The sequence below is a fragment of the Narcine bancroftii genome, chromosome 5 (assembly GCF_036971445.1).
Source record: "Narcine bancroftii isolate sNarBan1 chromosome 5, sNarBan1.hap1, whole genome shotgun sequence".
NCBI classification, from domain to species: Eukaryota; Metazoa; Chordata; class Chondrichthyes; order Torpediniformes; family Narcinidae; genus Narcine; species Narcine bancroftii.
The window spans coordinates 229,565,225-229,584,312 of NC_091473.1; the positions used below are offsets into that span (position 1 = coordinate 229,565,225).

The window sequence follows — 19,088 nt, forward strand, 5'->3', positions numbered from 1 at the left end:
TTAGGTGACCAAAAATGCACACAATACTCTAAATGTGTCCTCACCAATGTCTTATACAACTTTACCGTAACATCCCAACTCCTATGCTCGATGCTTTGTTTTATGAAGACCAATATACAAAAAGTCTCTTTACACACCAATCATCCTGTGACACTACTTTCAGGGAATTATGTATCTGTATTCTCAAATCCCGCTGTTCTACCACACTCCTTATTGCCCTACCATTTACCATGTATGTCCTACCTTGGTTTGTCCTCCGAAATGCAACACACTTGTCTGTATTAAATTGCATCTGCCATTTTTCAGCCCATTTTCCCATCTGACCCAAATCCCTCTGAAAGCTTTGAAAATCTTATTTTCAGTCCGCAACACCTCCAATCTTAGTGTCATTTGTAAGCCTGCTGATCCAATTTACCTTCATTCTCATCCAGATCATTGATAGAGGTGACCAACAGCAATGGTCCCAGCACTGATCAGTGTTAGGTCTGCTTTGTTCATGAATGAGTGAGACAAACACCAGACTGAGTCGAAATCAGGGTTCTTTGTTCTTTATTACCGGATTGTAACACTTGCGACTAACAATGTTAGTCGGAGAATGCATTCTGCCGTTATCAGCAAAATGATGATTTTTTATACCCTTGGATACGTGCTTAGAACATCATCATATCATTACTTGTCCAATGACTAAAACTGTTGCTATCCTTTCCCTGCTAGCTTCCTGCCTCTCAATCCATCAATGTTTCTCTTATCTTGTAAGTACAAGGATGCATTCACATCTTGTTACAGTCCTGCACAGGGTAACTCCTTACACATTCCCATCTCATGATGTTTTACCTAACAGGAGTACAAGGACACCTCCCCTTCTTGTTACAGCCCTGCACAGGGTAACTCCTTACACATTCCCATCTCATGATGTTTTACCTTACATCAGCCACAAGCCTTCAGTCTGAGAAGCAATCATCCACCACTACTTTCTCACTTCTGTCCAGCCATTGTTGAATCCAGTTCACTACTTCACCATGAATACTGAGCATCTGAATCTTCCAGACTAACCTACCATGTAGGACCTTGTCAAAGGCCTTACTAAAATCCATATAGACAACATCCAGAGCTTTTCCTTCATCGCCTTTCCATATAACCTCCTTGAAAAGCTCTATAAGATTGGTTAAACATGACCAACCATGCACAAAGCCATGTTGACTATTCCTAATCAGTCCCTGACTATCCAAATACTTGTATATCCAATCTCTTAGAATACCTTCCAATAATTTGCCATCCACTGACATCAGGCTCACCAGCCTATAATTTCCAGGGTTACCTTTGGAGCCTTTTTTAAACAAAAGAATAACATGAACTACTCTCCAATCTCTGGCACCATACCCATGGCCAAGGACATTTTAAAGATTTCTGCCAGAGCCCTACAATTTCTATACTGGTCTCCCTCAAGATCCAAGGGAGTATCACGTCAGGCCCTGGTTATTTATCCACCCTTACATGCTTTAAGACAGAAAGCACCACCTCCTCCTTAATCTGCATAGGTTCCATGACTTCACTGCTTGTTTTCCTTACTTCACTTGGTTCTGTGCCCTTTTCTTAATGGAAAGAAAAATTAATATCTCCCACATTTCATTTGGCTCCATACAGAGCCAATCACTATGAATTTTAAGAGGATTGATTTTTTTTCCCTTACTATTCTTTTGTTCTTAATATACCCCTAGGATTTTCCTTCACATTGTCTGCCAAAGCAACCTCATGTCTTCTTTTATCTTCCTGGTTTCTTTCTTGAGGTTTTTCTTGCATTTTTGAATCTCCTCAAGTACTTCATTTGCTCCGTGATGCCTACACCTCTCTCCTTCTTCCGAATGAGATCCCCAATATCCCTCAAAACCAAGGTTCCCTATCCTGCCAATTTTGCCTTTAATCCTGACAGGAACATGCAAACTCTGTGCTCTCAAAATTTCACCTTTGAAGGTCGTCCTCTTACCTCCCACATCCTTGCCTGAAAACAATTTCTCCCAATCCACACATTCTAGATCCTTTCCCATTTGCTCAACATTGACCTTTCTCCAATTTAGAATCTCAACCCAAGGCCCAGACCTCTCCTTCTCCATAACTAACTTGAAACTAATGGCATTATAATCACTGGCCCCAAAATGTTCCACTACACATATTTCTGTCACCTGCCTGTGTCGTTCCCTAATAGTCAAGTCACCTTTATAGGAGATGCAGTATTGCACTCTCAGTTGATACCTCTATATATTGATTTTGAAAACTTTCCCGAACATCACAACAAACACAGTGTCACGTTCAATGTCTCTGGTTTCTTATGCTTGATTTTTCATTTCCTATGCAAGAGTTGCTTTTCTTTGTATATTATTATGACTTTGATCTTACTCATAGTGTGCGTAATAATTAAAAAATTAATTGTCTTTGGTTCTTTGCAGTTTTTGCTGCTCATTTTGATCATTTTCATCCTGGAGTTGGTTGCCGCTGTCCTTGCATTAGTCTTCAGAAAACAGGTAGGTGCAAACACCAGAAATAAAGCTGTCATTTTTCAGGTACTTACTTATAACTATAAAGTGCATTGAATGGCAACATTTTCATTTACGTACAGATACGAAAGGATTACTTTTTAAAAGAATTGCAGATGAAATATAAAGGCGACAATTCAACGGATGTCTTTTCGAGGACATGGAACGTAATCATGAAGGATGTAAGTTTACTTTCATGAAATAAATCTTCTGCTTCCCACTCTCAAGGTTGCCGATTGTTCAATAGGTGTCAGCCTTCAACTTGTGTCTCAACCAAGTATGTCTCAGAAGTCTCCTGGGCTGTGAGGGTGCCGACGAGCTTTTTGACAAAGTAAAGGTTCATTATAGACACGTAATACTACATTGAGAATCTAACATACATGAATTTAATTTTTGTCTACCCTAAGGCAGACAGAGAGTCGCCGCTTTGTCCAGTGCCCCTCACAGAAACCTACAGCACTTGGTGTTCCTAGGAGGTGTCCCCTCCAAGTACTGACCAGGCCTGAGCCTGCTTTGCTTCAGACAATCTCAGCTGTATTTAGGCTATTAGGCATCAGAGATGAGTTGAGTTTGATTCCATCTTCAGTTGACAAGATATTTGGTGGGAATATGAGGACAGAATTTGAATTTGACGACAGTTTTCCAAGCAAAGAAACGTTTGCTCTGCACTAACCTTGGGTCAGTAGTGCTGGTTGTGAATTATAGGTAACTTGCTTTGGCAAATCCAATTTGCTCAACAATGGTGATAGCCATAGGATTCATAGCCAAGGTAATGGTGCTATGAGATCAATATTTTATGATGTTTGTGCTTTAAAAATGTCCCATCAGATCATGAAGGTACCACACTCTCCATGCTCCCACATCCACAAACACTTCCCACCCACCCAGCTAAATTGGACATCCATGAGTGCTGTGTGACTAGCTGTTAAAGAACCTGCAGTGTTGCAGTGCTTGACTGTGTTGGCCTATTAAATATGATCACGATTCATTCAGACTAATCCCACTTTCTTGATGGCCCTCACACCCATTTTTATTCTCCTTCATTACAGTAAACTTGTACTAAGTATTTATGGCCTGTCTTTTCAGCTCTCCTGCTGTGGTGTAAATGGGCCTCATGACTTTGGACAGAATTCCACTTTTTATCAGCTTTTCCCAGACAGATTGCTGCCTGAAGCTTGCTGTAAGAGGAATAGCTCATTTCTGGTTGAGCACATCCAAGACAAGAACAAATGCATACAGGGAGACACTGGTTACATAAACAACAAGGTAAATGTTATTTACCTGAAACAGTATTTGTAAAGAGACACTAGTTAATGGGTTGTTATAAATCATATTGCTAGCTCCTATCAGCGGGATTTCAAGAATTTTTTTGATACATTTTTCTTTTGTCATAAGTGTGATGCAATGAAATTGAGGTGAGCATTGATCTTGGAGTGTTACTAAATCATGACGTAAGTAGATGAAGTTTGAAAAATTTCGAAGAGATGAATGGCCAATTTGTTCTCTGCTTCTTCTGAAGACTTCAATCCAAGTTCATAGGTCTATGAAGCTCTGTGTAACTAAAAAACAGCACAAAATTAAATGTAAATCTAGAGAAACTTCAATGCATAATGAAATAGTTAATCACATTTTTACATGATCATCCTTACATGTCCAAAGTTTACACAGATTTGGTGTTAGCTTCTCATTGGGTGCCTTCAAGAGAAATTGAATTGCACATATGCAATTAACATGCAATATGGGCCAACCACAGGAATCCATGGGCAAAGAAAGATTTTGCTTTCTGAACATTTAATGGATTTTGGGGGCTGATCACGAAAATCATCTTAACATTTTCCTATCATGTTCCATTCTTTAGATATAATCTATTTTGTGATTTGCTGTCATATTTAAGTCTACTAATATTTTACCAACAAAGCAAGCTGTTTTGCTCAGTCCAAGCATGCCTGGACATGCACTCAGTGCAGGTGCTATACAAATGTTGTCTAAGGCTTAGGCGTGCTTAATCAGGATAGATGCAGACAGGCTATAAAAGCAGCTCACATATACAGATTCTGTGCATTACATTGATTATAAATTGAACACATGTTGATGCACATGTTCTTCAGGCAATAGTATAGTGAGTGTACTTATCAATAACATTAATTGTCTTCAGGAAGATGCAATACGGCAGAAATATCTTGTCAATGCCATAACAGCTGCATTACATTCTAATATATTTGTGGGGAGTATAAGCTTAATACTAAATTTAATAAGAGTTCATTTAATGTTTCTCCAACTTCCCACGTGATATAGCACATCTGAAATTATCTTTTGTGTTTAGCATAGTCCTCAATTTTTTTAAAGAGGGAAATCTTTTGAAAAAAAATTGTCCAGCGAAATCAGCTCCAAGCAGTGGAATCTGTACTATTTAAAGTCATATTTACTTACTGAGAGTTTTCTGGGAAATTAGATAGAGATGAACTTGGAGGTGAAAGGCATCATGAAATTTAAAGTGCCACAGCTTGGGGTGTCCTAAGCATCTTTGAATTTAAACCTCATGAAAACATAACCATTGGTTTAGTCAGGATCTCACTGGTGCTTCTGTTTAACAGCAATGAATGAAGAAAAAAAAAAGGCAAGGCCTTGCTGCCAGTGGATCCAAGAATGTTGGGGAGAAGGATTTTGGCTGGGAAGGTCTATCCCTCTTCTGGGAGTAACATTCATACCTTGATCTGCCCAAATGTGCAGATAGGATGTGACCATCCCCAATATATCCTTATCTTTAATGCCCTGTTTCCAGCAAGTACCCATGACTGAGCAGGTCTTGTTGTACCTATCATATTTCAGTGGCCACACCAGATAGATGGGACTCCTGTTAGCACTGGAGAATGGAAGTACACCCTCAGCCCATGACCCAGGAGAAGCATTCTGGAACAGCTATGGGAGCAGCCGCTCCTGCCTTTTATCAACATGGCTGGTCTTTCACCTTGTTGAACTTTCTAAGAAGTCAACTCTCATTTTGCCAATCTCCAGATTCGCAGTTTAACTTGTTCAATAGCTCCTACGTGTTAGATCTGCTGTTCCATGGACCAGTATGGTGAATCTTTGGTGTATTCCTTCTGTCACAACTTTATTTTTGTCTTAGGAACCAACACTAAAATTGTACACAGCATTCTCGTTGTGTTCTCATTAAGATTCCATATATCATCACTCTTACACTCAAATATTTTTACTTTTCAAGTCCCCACTCCATTTCCTTTTGTACTTGCATATTCTTCTTCTTTGGCTTGGCTTCGCGGACGAAGATTTATGGAGGGGGTAAAAAGTCCACGTCAGCTGCAGGCTCGTTTGTGGCTGACAAGTCCGATGCGGGACAGGCAGACACGGTTGCAGCAGTTGCAGGGGAAAATTGGTTGGTTGGGGTTGGGTGTTGGGTTTTTCCTCCTTTGCCTTTTGTCAGTGAGGTGGGCTCTGCAGTCTTCTTCAAAGGAGGTTGCTGCCCGCCAAACTGTGAGGCGCCAAGATGGACGGTTTGAGGAGTTATCAGCCCACTGGCGGTGGTCAATGTGGCAGGCACCAAGAGATTTCTTTAGGCAGTCCTTGTACCTTTTCTTTGGTGCACCTCTGTCACGGTGGCCAGTGGTGAGCTCGCCATATAACACGATCTTGGGAAGGCGATGGTCCTCCATTCTGGAGACGTGACCTATCCAGCGCAGCTGGATCTTCAGCAGCGTGGACTCGATGCTGTCGACCTCTGCCATCTCGAGTACTTCGACGTTAGGGATGAAAGCGCTCCAATGGATGTTGAGGATGGAGCGGAGACAACGCTGGTGGAAGCGTTCTAGGAGCCGTAGGTGGTGCCGGTAGAGGACCCATGATTCGGAGCCGAACAAGAGTGTGGGTATGACAACGGCTCTGTATACGCTTATCTTTGTGAGGTTTTTCAGTTGGTTGTTTTTCCAGACTCTTTTGTGTAGTCTTCCAAAGGCGCTATTTGCCTTGGCGAGTCTGTTGTCTATCTCATTGTCGATCCTTGCATCTGATGAAATGGTGCAGCCGAGATAGGTAAACTGGTTGACCGTTTTGAGTTTTGTGTGCCCGATGGAGATATGGGGGGGCTGGTAGTCATGGTGGGGAGCTGGCTGATGGAGGACCTTTTGTACTTGCATATTAACTTTCAATGAATTGTGCATGACTCCCAAAGTTCCTTTGAAAATGAATAACCTCAATCTCACACCATTTAAAAGACAGTCAGCATTTCTGGTTTTTTTTCTACCAAATCAGATAGCCACACATTTTTCCACATTTTACTTCATTTGTCAAGTCATTGCCCATTCACTCAGCTTGTCAATACACCACTTTGGTGCAAGTCATCAGCAAGGTTGAAAGTCTTACATTTGATCGCCTGAGTGAAATCATTGATGTAGATAGTGAATCACTGGGTCCCAAGCACCAATCTCTGCAGCATCTCACAAATCATAGCCTTCCAACCCAAGAAGGACCTGTCCATTTCAACTCTGTTGTTCCTATCTGTTAACCAACACTCAATCCATGCTGGATTATTACTCCCAATTCCATACTCTCTAATCTTGTTCACCAACATCTCGTGTTGGATCTAGGGTGAATAGCAATGCTCAAAGTGTCTTTGAGGGAATTGCAATCCACTAGGAATTAATCACCCAAAATCTTAGGATGCTTTTTGATCTGGATGTGGCAATCAACTGAGCAGCACAGAAGCTCCTGCCCCTCATCTATTCTACTAGTTACTTTCTTAAGAAACTAAAATAAATTTGTTATATTTTTTCAAATTCTTGATATTACATTTATTATTATTATTATTACAATTTCCCATTTAAAAAAAAAATTGTGAGTCGAACAGATTGGCAGTATCTCATCTCCTATCTCCTTTCATTGTCATGGTCCGTAAGGGTAACATTTTGCTCCCTGAGGTTTTCTCCTTTTTTAATTTCTATGAAAAATCTTACAATATATTTGTATATATTTCAGCTGGCTGTTATTACCTTGTAACAGATAATCAACTAATCTCCTAAGTTGCTTCAGGACCGATTCCCTCAAAGACACTTTGAGTACAATTGTATTGGCAGAAGTCAGAGTATCTAGTGCTGAACTTGGATCTGGAGATCTACTTGTGGAAGCTCAGGCATCTACCACCAGATGTAGCACCAGAGTTGTCTCCATGAATTCGGACATGGAAATGCGAAGGAGAAGCTACTAGTTCCACGCAGAGTTTCATGCAATGTTATACTGTACCTAGACTTTTCTGCTCTTATATTAGTGAGGTACAATTCATTTGGGGAGAGGGCCACTATTAATCCATAATTACTCTGATGGTATTTCCATGGAGCATATTTTAACATTATGTTACTAGACACTGACTCTTTTAGTATGAGAAGACAAAATTGCCAGAGTTTATTTTCAGCTTTGAATTTGTTCAGATTTCTAACAAATGACAAGCTAGTCATGGTGTTCTTTTTCAAAAATGCATGGAATGCTGATAGATATTTTTAACAAGTTTGGCAGCATAATTTGCTTGAAACAATTTTAATGGCAATGAAACTCAATAACAACCGGGGTTTTGATCCAATATTCACTTCAATTACACTGAACAACAAATCTTTTTCAAAAGGGTTGATTTCTTGAAAAAAAAATTGGGGATTAGGAAGGACAATTTCAAGCTGAATACAAAGATAATTCCAGATTTGAAAGTTGAAGACTTTTTATTGAATTTATCATTTAATCACATAATGATGGTGACACATTTCATTAGCTCAACTGACTTAACAATGTTTTTCCGCTGATTTTCGTTTGTACTCAGCATCTGATGTGTCTCATGTCAGTGTCAAACAATAGTCGGCCAAAATTGATGTGTTCCAGTTGCCCTGATACTGATTTTCATTGGATGCAATGTTCTGGTCAAACCTTTCAACAAGTTCATAATTGACTGCACCAAGATCAGCAGGCAAGAAATATATCTAAAAAACAGTATATAGTTGGAAAATTTTAAGGTGATTTTCATGGCCAGCAGGCTAAAATCCATAAAATAAACCCCAAAGTGTTCAGGAAACAAAATCTTTGTTGTCTAGCATTAAGATGATACAAATTTACAATAGGGATTAATCTGAAGGGTTGTATTGCTACTGGGAGAATATGTCAGATTCTTCTTACATTGCCAGGGACATTATTGTTTCAGGATTATGATCAGATGGACATTATTGATCAGATGGACATTATTGTTTCAGGATTATGATCAGATGATATGATGGTGCCGCTTGATTTCCTGAGATGCAGAAGAGTAAAGGCATGCTCAGAATGGAATGGTGCCAAAATAGAAGCATCTGAGTCCACAAAGCTATAAAAAATTAGCAGAATTATATTCACGGTGTAGTGAGTCAAAGTTTTGCAGGTCAATAAATTCAACTTGAATATTTAATTCAGCTACTTTTGGGGCAACTGAAAATAAGAAAATAAACCTTCCTGAATTCCTGTGCACATTGGAGAATTGCAATTCAAATTATTACCAAAAATTTTCCACAACGTCAGGATAAGTTCCAAACTAAAAATATCTGCTGGCAGACTGAAAAAAATCAGGACAATCACCTCAGGAGAGTTTTGCACAGAAACATTTAAATTTGCCCGAGAGGACATGATGCAACTGGTAGAAAGGTTCCTTTCTCTGAAGTCAAACATTTAAGCTGTAAAATTGAATGGTTAGTTTGATGGGAGAATCAAAATCACGACGTGAGTTGCCAACTTTCAAGAGGGTCACAGGCCTTTCCTGCATAATCAAAAATACTTTGATCTCTGACAATAATGCAGTAAATATCTTCAACATTTCACTTCTGATGAGCCACCTCCATACCACATGATGAATTATATCAATGTCACCCTTCAATCCCTCCCAAAATTGCTGTGTCCTCGACATTCTGTGAAATTGACTGGGACAACACTGACATCTGTCACCTGTGCAAATTAAAGAAGGTGGCATACTGATGAATGGCTACAGTGATGCTAGATGAACAATTCCTCTAAGTAACCCATCTTTGGCTTAATAAGTGCAATCATACCATTGTGTTCTCCTGCCGTTGACAGTGTCAAAATGCCCACTGGTCTTTTTCTAGATTAAACCCAAAGACACAGTTTTGTGCTCGGGATTGTTGAAAAAATCTGTGCCTGTAAGTGACCCAATCCTCTTAAACGTCAAACTCATTTTTTACCTACAGAAAAAAAAATCTATTATTGCTGCAGTAATTTGGAACTCCCAGTGGCCAATAATTTTAATTCCACACACCATTCTCACTCCAACATGTATATCCATGGGCACATGGACTGCAAAACTGAGGCTACCCGCTAATGGGAGGAACAACAGCTAATATTCTGTCTGGGCACTCTCCAACATGACAGCATTAATATCGACTTCTCACATTTCCATTAAACACGCCCCCCCTGCATCTCTCTCTTTCCCTATCCCTCTGTCTCCTTTCCTCCACCTCCCTTTCCCTCTCCATTCAGATGTCTACCCCTCCATCACCTCAGCTTTTCTTCCCTCCCACTCATATCCATCTATGACTCTTGCCTGATGGCCTGTGCTCCTCACCCTTCCCTCTCCTCCCCTCCACCCACCTTTTTATTCAGCCACCTGGCTGTCTTGTGCTCATACCATAACGAAGAGGTCAGGCCAAGAACGTTGGTTGCCCTGTGCTTCCTATAGATTCCGTGTGACTTGCTTTCTCTGGCACTTTTGTGGATTGCAAGATAGTCGATTGGGCCATATCTGTATGATGTCATGCAATTGGAGAGGGTTCAAAGCAGGTTCATTAGGATGATATCAGGAATGAATAGGGTTATCATATGAGGAGAGTTTGACAGCTCTTAACCTGTATTTATTGGAATTTAGGAAAATGGTGGGGGGGGTTGGGGATCTCATTGAAACATCTTTAATGTTGAAAGGCAGAAGCAGAGCCTTTGTAGAAAGGTTGTTTCCCATGGTGGGAGGGTCTGGGACAAGAGGGCACAACTTCAGGATTGTAGGGTGTTTGCTTAAAACAGAGATGTGTCAGAATTTCTTCAGCCAGAGAGTGGTAAATCTATGGAATTTGTTGTTAGGTCATCGGATGTATTTAAAACAGAGTTCTTGATTAGCCAGGGCATCAAGGTTATGGGGAGAAGGCCGGGCAGTGGGGGTGAGTTGGAAAATAGATCAGCTTATGATTAAATGGTGGAGAAGACTCGATGGGCTGAATGGCCTATTTCAGTTCCTATGTCTTATGGTCTTATCTGAGCAATGGGTAGTATCATCTGCTGCCAAGCAGAGAGGTATAAAGCTTGATGCACTATCCTTCCAGCCACTTCTAAGGCGATACATGGTGCTGATCAGTCGTGTGTTTCAAAATGATTTTTTTTTAAAAGTTGTAAGCTCTGGGACACAACACCACACCTCACAAGCTATTAAAACCCAATCTTTCACAAAATCTTCATCTATGAAAATCTGACATGCCTTAGATATTAATGAAAATATTGCATAACAATTTCTGTCCCTTCCTGCATTTTATGGTAGATATCTGTTTTCCGAAGCGTACAAGGCTATGGACAACTTGAAAGAAAATGCTGGAACTGTCCAGCAGCATCTGTGGACAGACAATTAATGTTTTGGACCAGCTCACTTTTCCCGGTTATTTGTCCTTCCGGAGTTTTCCTGCATCTCCTGGCTTTGTTTCAGATTTCCAGCATCTGCAGTTTTTATGATTTTCACTTTGTCTGTGCGGTTCTCCTGCTGGCCAGTAAAACCAGAATTTTTACTGTTGTAATGCTCAAAATGTCTTTCTTTGGCTCTGCAACTTTGTTCTGCAAGTTTATATTTGACCTTCTGTCTTCAACAAATAGTGGGCAAAATCATGCCCAGACCCCCACTTTAAGCTCCTCATTGATTGGACGATTGGAATTTCCAGGCATAATCTAAAGTCCAGGGTTCTGCTTCAGTTAAGTGTTGGTTCCTGAACAGCTGCTCTGTGCTGATGGACTCCTCATTGAATCCATCAGGGAACCCTCGACTTTTCCATTTTTCGCAGTTTTTAGAGTGGGATTTCTACCTTCGCCAGTTATGCCAGGTTAACCTGGCAGTCCCATTTACTTCAGTGGGAAGGTGTGGCACAGACTGCCAAGTGAGTTGAAGGAAGTTAACTTCAAAGTATTAATTATTCTGAGCTAATGTTCTAATTTTAAAAAAAATTAAATATAATTTTAATTTTTGTATGGTATTTTTGATTTTTAGTATCTGATGATTTTAACCATATAACCATGTACGGAGCGGAAACAGGCCATGTCGGCCTTTCGAGTCCGCACCGGTTCACTAGAACAACTCCACTAGCTCAAACCTCCCACTCACCGCCAATAACCCTCCAACCCCTCACCTCCATGTACACATCCAACCTTCTCTTAAAGGACAGAAGGGACCCTGACGCAACTATCTCATTCGGAAGTTCATTCCATTTTGCCACCACTCGCTGAGTGAAAAAGCCACCTCTAATATTTCTCCTAAAGTGTTGCCCCCTTACCCTTAACTCATGGCCTCTTGTTCCAACCTCCCCTGCCCTCAGGGGAAAGAGTCTGTTTATGTCTAGTCTATCTATTCCTTTCATAATTTTAAATACCTCTATCAAGTCCCCTCTCAGTCGTCTACGTTCCAATGAATAAAGTCCCAGTCTCCTTAATCTCTCCCTGTAATCCAGATGCTGTAAGCCAGGCAACATCCTTGTAAACCTTCTCTGTACCCTTTCCGCCTTATCTATATCCTTTCTATAATTTGGAGACCAGAACTGAGCACAGTACTCCAAACCTGGCCTCACCAATGCCTTAAACAGCTGCAGCATCACCTCCCAGCTCCGATACTCTAAATGTCTTTAACTATAAGTATTCACAAGTATTCAGCTTTGATGGGGATATCAAAGTCAATATGAAATTCTGCATTTTCACTGTGCCTCACAGTACTCTTCATTTGCATTGCAAAGCATGGAGGTGCAGAGATTGGGGTTATATGCATATTTTAGCACTCATCTGTTTTCTAAAAATTACTTCCTGAGCAAAAATTTCAAAAAAAACTGTGGAAACATTTTATTTCCTGATTGTATATTATGGCTTTAGAAAACTGAAAAATAGAGGAATAATTAAAAAGTTCTGTGGTATTTATATGCTTTCTCCATGTTTAATGTGTAGTTCAGTAATGCAGTAGGGTCTGCATGCATGCTATAACTTTAGTCTACCATTGCGGAAATTTAAATTTTCGGTGCCACCTAATTACATCCAGTTGACCTACCCTCCACTTCCCAGTAAGTTTTGGAAGGATAGGAGGAAACTAGACTGCCTGAAGGAAATCCACACAGAGAGAACGTATGAACTCCTTACAGACATTGTCGGATTCGAACCCTAGTCGCTGGAGCTGTAACAGCGTTGAGCTAACTGCGCAGAATTCAGCATTGAGAAAACTAATTGAAACCTCCTTACTTCTCATGGCCTCTTGCTGCTCCTTCAATGCTCCCTTGATGTCTGGTGTTCCCTCACTCATCATAGATTCTTCTTGCTCCTGTGTGTTGGCCTTTCACTCGTGCTACACTGTGTGGCGTTGCTCAGGAGAGCTCGGAGGTAAGTGGGACAAATATGTATCGTCTGAACCTATTAAGGGTACAATTGAGTATGAAACGGGATAGAAGTGAGATGTGAGAAGGATGATGACACCTGAGCATGCTTTCATCTTTGATGGCCTCTAGTTCTCTGCTGGCTATTGCATCTGTGGCAGCTGTGCCATGATTGACAGCATCCAAAGCTTTTGAGCCCAGGAAAAGTCCCCGATGCAAGATTTACCCTGAATAATTCATTGCAATGTGTTGCAGTTCATGTGAGGCATTTAATAACTTTTATTTTTTCAGGGATGTTTCTCAATGATTGCAGAGAAATTTCGGAACTATGTTCATTTAGTTGGCGCGTTCAGTATAATAGTGATTTTAATTGAGGTAAGGCCATTTTCATACATATAAAAAGATGTAAAGGTGCACAGAACAATGAAGCTATGAGTCTAATTCTTTTATAAGGGTTGATAAAAAGCTTGGGGAAATTATCTTTCAGGTGCTGTGCTTGTGTCATAAAAGGAGCTGTCCCTTTTAGTCTCAAAATGTGTATGTTTATTCACAATGTGGGAATATGTATACAGCAGGCCCTCACAACATTGTTGATACGTTCTTGGAAAGTGCTACTTTAAGTGAAACAATGTTGAATGAAACCAATTTTATATCGTGGTAAAATTTAAAGCTGAAGAAAGACAAAAACACAGAGATAAATAATAAAAACAGAAAATGCTGGCGATACCGTGCAAGTTGGTCAGCACCTATGGAGAGAGAGAGAGAAACAGTGTGATGTGGAACTGATGAAGATCATATTGAATGGAGGGTGTGGTGGCCTGCTCCTGCTCTGAATTTTCTGAGTTTTCATGCCATAATCTTTCATCAGTGTCAGAAAAGTGAGCAAAGGTGTGAGGTGGACATGCTCTTTCTCCAATGACCTAAAGCCATCTTTTGAATTATTGAAGTTTTGCCACTCTTTGCTTCCTAGAGAGGAAAGGAATGAACTGGGTTTGGTCCATCAGAAAGTAAAGAGGAGAAAAAAAGGTTGGAGATCAAGAGAATCCAGGTGATGCAAATGGTGTTGTTATTTCCTCTGAGAGGGAGGTGAATGCTTGGTGAAATTGTGAATAAGGGCGGAAGAGAGCATAAGAAATAACGAAACAACATGGAACCACAAGAGGTAGGAAATGGGAGCTGTGGGAAATCTGAAATAAAAGATACAGTCTGATGAACATTTTCTCTGTTTCTACTTCCACAGAAGCTGCTTGAACTGCTAAACAGCTTTAATGTTTTTATTTCAGAATTCTTGCATCTGTTTTTGCTGTTCAGCATGGAGTTGATATTGCCTCTGTCCATGATGTGAAAATGGATAAAATATCTCTCCTTCTAAATGCAAAGTAAATACTGTCACCTGAAATCAGTAAGGCAGTAACCAAAGGAAAAGATTAAAGTGATAACTATCTCAAATGGCATAAGTATTTTTGAGGCACTCCACACTAGTTAGATGTTGCCATATCAACACTCGGCCTCATTTTCCTTTATCCTATTTACTCTCTGATGGATCAAACCAGTTCATTAATTTTCTCTCTAGGAAGCAAAGTGTGGGACAAGTCCAATAATTCAGAAGATGGGAGGTAGATAATTGGAGAAAGATCAAGAGCCCAGAGGACGACACCAAAGTACTAGCCAATTTCAGCAGGCCATACGGCGTCCATAGGAAGAACAAAGCAGTCAATGTTTCGGCCGCAAGCCCTTCACCAGGATCGAATTCCCTTGATCTCTTTCAAATAAGATGCACAATTACAATGAGTCAAATGATCTCCTTTCTAGGTTGAATCCTTTTATGTTTTTATGATCTGAGAGCAAACTTCATGTCACTACATTGAGTAATCATCACCTTTTCATTTTTTTTGCAGCTTTGCGCAATGGCTCTAGCAATCTTCATATACCGAACCTATAACTAACATTGGTTATCATCCAACAGAAGATCCCAATCAATTTTAAGCAAAAACAGGCAGGAGGATAAATGCTACACTTTCTAACCAATGACTGAATGGATGTGCATTGGAGGCAATGATCTGCAAAAGCTACAATCAAAACAAGGCTGAAATCGGTTTTGAGGAGCAATAAAAACAAGGGAGACAATATCCAACTATTTTTATATTTCCATCATTTTTTTTTTAATAGTTCCGTTACTCCTGTTGTCAAAATGCTACCCAGGAATCATTGCATCAATGGTTTCTGTGGTCAGGTGTCAAAATGAAACTAATTATTTTAAACAATAGATGATACTAAGAAATTAATTTTCATATTGCTATGTAAAGGTATTTGTCATATTGGTTGTTTGTTTGACCCTAAACCTGAATGTATAGAGTGAAAGTTAAGCATTTGATTGATTATCCAAGCTGCACGAGAAAGATCATCAACACTCAATACTGTGCCTTAGAGCTATTAATGAAGCAGACCAGGATGATACTGGACATCCAATTCACTTTGACTTTTGGTCCCACACCACAATTCATTCTCCACATTCGATTGGGAATTCAACTTGGCATCCTCTGCACACAAACCTGCCTGCTGAGAGTGGAGATCTGCCAGTCAGAAAATCCCACCAATCAATCTGCTCTCTGTCCGTCTGCTGGGCAGTGTGTTAACACAACAGAAATGAGTAGCAACAATCTCAATTTATGTTTTCTGCTGCCCTTCCAGGAACAGTGTATTATTTCTAGTGAGATTTTCTCTGAGAGTTAATGGAGAGAGATATTCCATTATTTAGTCATGACCTATGGGCTTTGAGGCCAGTGTGGAAAACACAGTCTCTTCCACAGATGGGGTGGGGAGGGCCAGATGGGATGTGTAATGTATGCAAATGATATATGTGTGTGTGTGGCATCATTGCATGTCGTTTTGGTACATATCGCATGGCTGCAAGCTGCACACAGTTTAATAAAGCATCCTGTTTGAACCTTACTACAATTGAACATGGAGTTATTGTATACTAACGTACGAGGATGGAATGGATGCTGCTGGACTGAATTTTTGAACGGGAAGGTGAAGTTTGCAGCCGCGTGTGGGAGTGAGTTTCACGGCGATTCTTTTCTCTCCGCTACTGTGTCGGCATGCTGCGAAGCTACGGTCCGCTCCGCACTATGTCTCACCTGTCCATTGGCTGGCAGAGGAAGTATCAAAGAGAAGAAAAGTCAAGTTTGTGCATTTTATTTGGGTAAAAGAAACAGCCATGAAGGGCCTTCGACATGTACTAAAATGTCACATAATGACGTCACACACATATATCATTAAAATACATTACAGGATGAGTGGGAATAGTTGAGGTAGTGTGGTGCTTTGTGGTTGTGTCGTTTTTCTGCCACTTATGTAGGGCTTCTGTGAACTCCTGATGCAAGGGATAGACTTTCATTGAATGAGTGATGTGGCCTGGACAATGAAGCCAACCAAACAATGCAAGACAAAGGTCTTCTAGCAATACATTCCTGCACAGCACTGCTCCCTGTAGGTTCATAACAATATCCTGGAAAATGTGCCTGTAAGAAGCCACGTCTCTCCCAAGGTAAGCATCAGCGAAGATATTCACCATCAACTGACCAGCACAGCTTGAGGTCAAATCAAAGAAAAGGGCATTTGAAGTAGAACTCAGACCTGGCAGAAATCTCATAACTTACTGGACCACATTTATCCTTGCCTTCCTTTTTGCTTCTGAAATCTGGGAGGCCTACAGCAGGCATTTCAAGGCACTGGAAAAATGCCCCCTATGAAATCCAGCAACATTAGTGTCCTCCACTGGCCCAGCCTCCCCAGAACTGTTGACATATAGCATATCACTGGCTTTCTCAGTTAAACATTACACATTATTTGCAAAGGTTATATTGATATCTAACATTTGGCTAAGGCATAAACTAAAGACACAAAAATATATTCTTCAAATACATAGGTTTTTAAAAAAAATATTCCATTAAATTTTAATTCAGTATTGCAATTTGAAGTTATCTATAAGTCTTTTATAAATCAGTACATCTGCCTGGAACTTTCAAAGAGAGTTTGTCAAGCCAGATAGTTTCCACAAATGAAAAGATGAAAGGAGCTACTATATAAGTAAATTACTAATATCATCGTTTCACACATTAATTATAAATGTTTTTAATTTACCAAGAAAAGGGCTATGTTTAAGAGTTGTAAGATACATACATTTTTATATAAATATTGTATAACTGTTATTCACTTTTTATATTGTTGAATAAATACGATAATAAGGAATTTAAATAATTTATAGTGAAGTATTATTCTGTGTCTTTTGAATGTGTTCTTGATAACAGAAGAAGAATGAAGAACAACTAAAATCTATAAAATACAGGTTACAGTCTGAAAAATGGTCATTTGTCCCTCAGAATCTTATGTTTCGATAAGATCACCTCCCATTCCCATTTGTCCCAATGAATATAACCTGCTTAATCATTCTTCAGAATAAACCCCATCATCCCAGGAATAAACTCAGTGAATCTTCTCTGAGTGATCTTCAATGCAAGTTTATTTCTCATTGAAGGAAAAAAAATCCCAAAAAATACCATGTATCTTCCTGGTCCACTTTCTTGGCTGTTGCATTGACATGGAGGGACCAGGGACAAGTCAATGGAAATTTTTACAGCAGGAACTTAAAGAACATTAGAGAGAACTTCTTTACTCAGAGCGTAGTGGGAATATAGAATGAACTGCCCATTGATATGGTGAATGTAGACTCAATTTTAACAGTTAAGAAAAATTTGGACAGGTATCAGAATCAGGGTGTGTGTGTGTGTGTGTGTGTGTGTGTGTGTGTGTGTGTGTGTGTGTGTGTGTGTGTGTGTGTGTGTGTGTGTGTGTGTGTGTGTGTGTGTGCGTGTGTGTGTGTGTGTGTGCGTGTGTGTGTGCGTGTGTGTGTGTGGGATGGGTAAAGTGGAGGAATGAAGGCAAACAAAAGGAATAGATACCAGCAGAAAAACTGAGTACAACTTATTTAGCATTCGAATGCAATAATTTATGAACATTTCTATTTCTTCTTATCTAGAGGACATTGGTTAAGATTCAAAGGGGAAATGTTTAAATGAACACTGGGGGGGGTGGACTTCTTCACACAGAGAGTAATGGGTGTGTGAAATGAGCTGCCATCTGAATGCAGATTCAATTTTAGCATTTCAGAAAAATTTGGGCACATACCTGGATGGGAGGGGGATGGAGGGATATGAACTGGGTGCAGTGGAACTAGGCAGAATAATAGTTCGGCACAGACTCGTAATGTTCCTGTCTTCTACGACCACACACACACACACACACACACACCATGCACACACCATGCACACACCACACACACACCACACACACACACACACACACACCACACACACACAACACACACACACACCACACACACACACACACCACACACACACACACACACACCACACACACACCACACACACACCATGCACACACCACACACACACCACACACACACACACACCACACACACACACACACACACACCACACACACACACACACACACACCACACACACACAACACACACACACACCACACACACACACACACCACACACACACACACACACACCACACACACACCACACACACACCATGCACACACCACACACACCACACACACACACACCACACACACACACACACCACACACACACACACACACACCACACACACACCACACACACACCATGCACACACCACACACACACCACACACACACACACACACACCACACACACACACACCACACACACACACACACACACACCACACACACACCACACACACACACACACACACACACACACACACACACACACACACACACACACACACACAAACACAGACAGTGTGGCAGGTTTAGCTCACTCCTTTATTAGGGCTGGAAAGGC

At 40.4% G+C, this 19,088-nt stretch overlaps 1 protein-coding gene across 5 annotated transcripts in view; it reads left to right on the forward strand.

Annotated features, from left to right (window-relative positions):
• The window catches only part of LOC138762939 (tetraspanin-18B-like), a 117,191-nt gene extending 99,766 nt beyond the window's left edge, over positions 1–17,425 (forward strand). For 2 of the 5 annotated variants that reach the window (XM_069936445.1, XM_069936442.1), the window contains exons 4-8: positions 2,445–2,519; positions 2,615–2,713; positions 3,618–3,797; positions 13,454–13,537; positions 15,061–17,425. In XM_069936445.1, the coding sequence (XP_069792546.1) occupies positions 2,445–2,519; positions 2,615–2,713; positions 3,618–3,797; positions 13,454–13,537; positions 15,061–15,108 (486 nt within the window). In that variant the 3' untranslated portion in view covers positions 15,109–17,425. The remainder of the gene's footprint in view (positions 1–2,444; positions 2,520–2,614; positions 2,714–3,617; positions 3,798–13,453; positions 13,538–15,060) is intronic. The other 3 variants (XM_069936443.1, XM_069936446.1, XM_069936447.1) reach the window with 3 other exon arrangements.
• Positions 17,426–19,088: the final 1,663 nt, after the last annotated feature.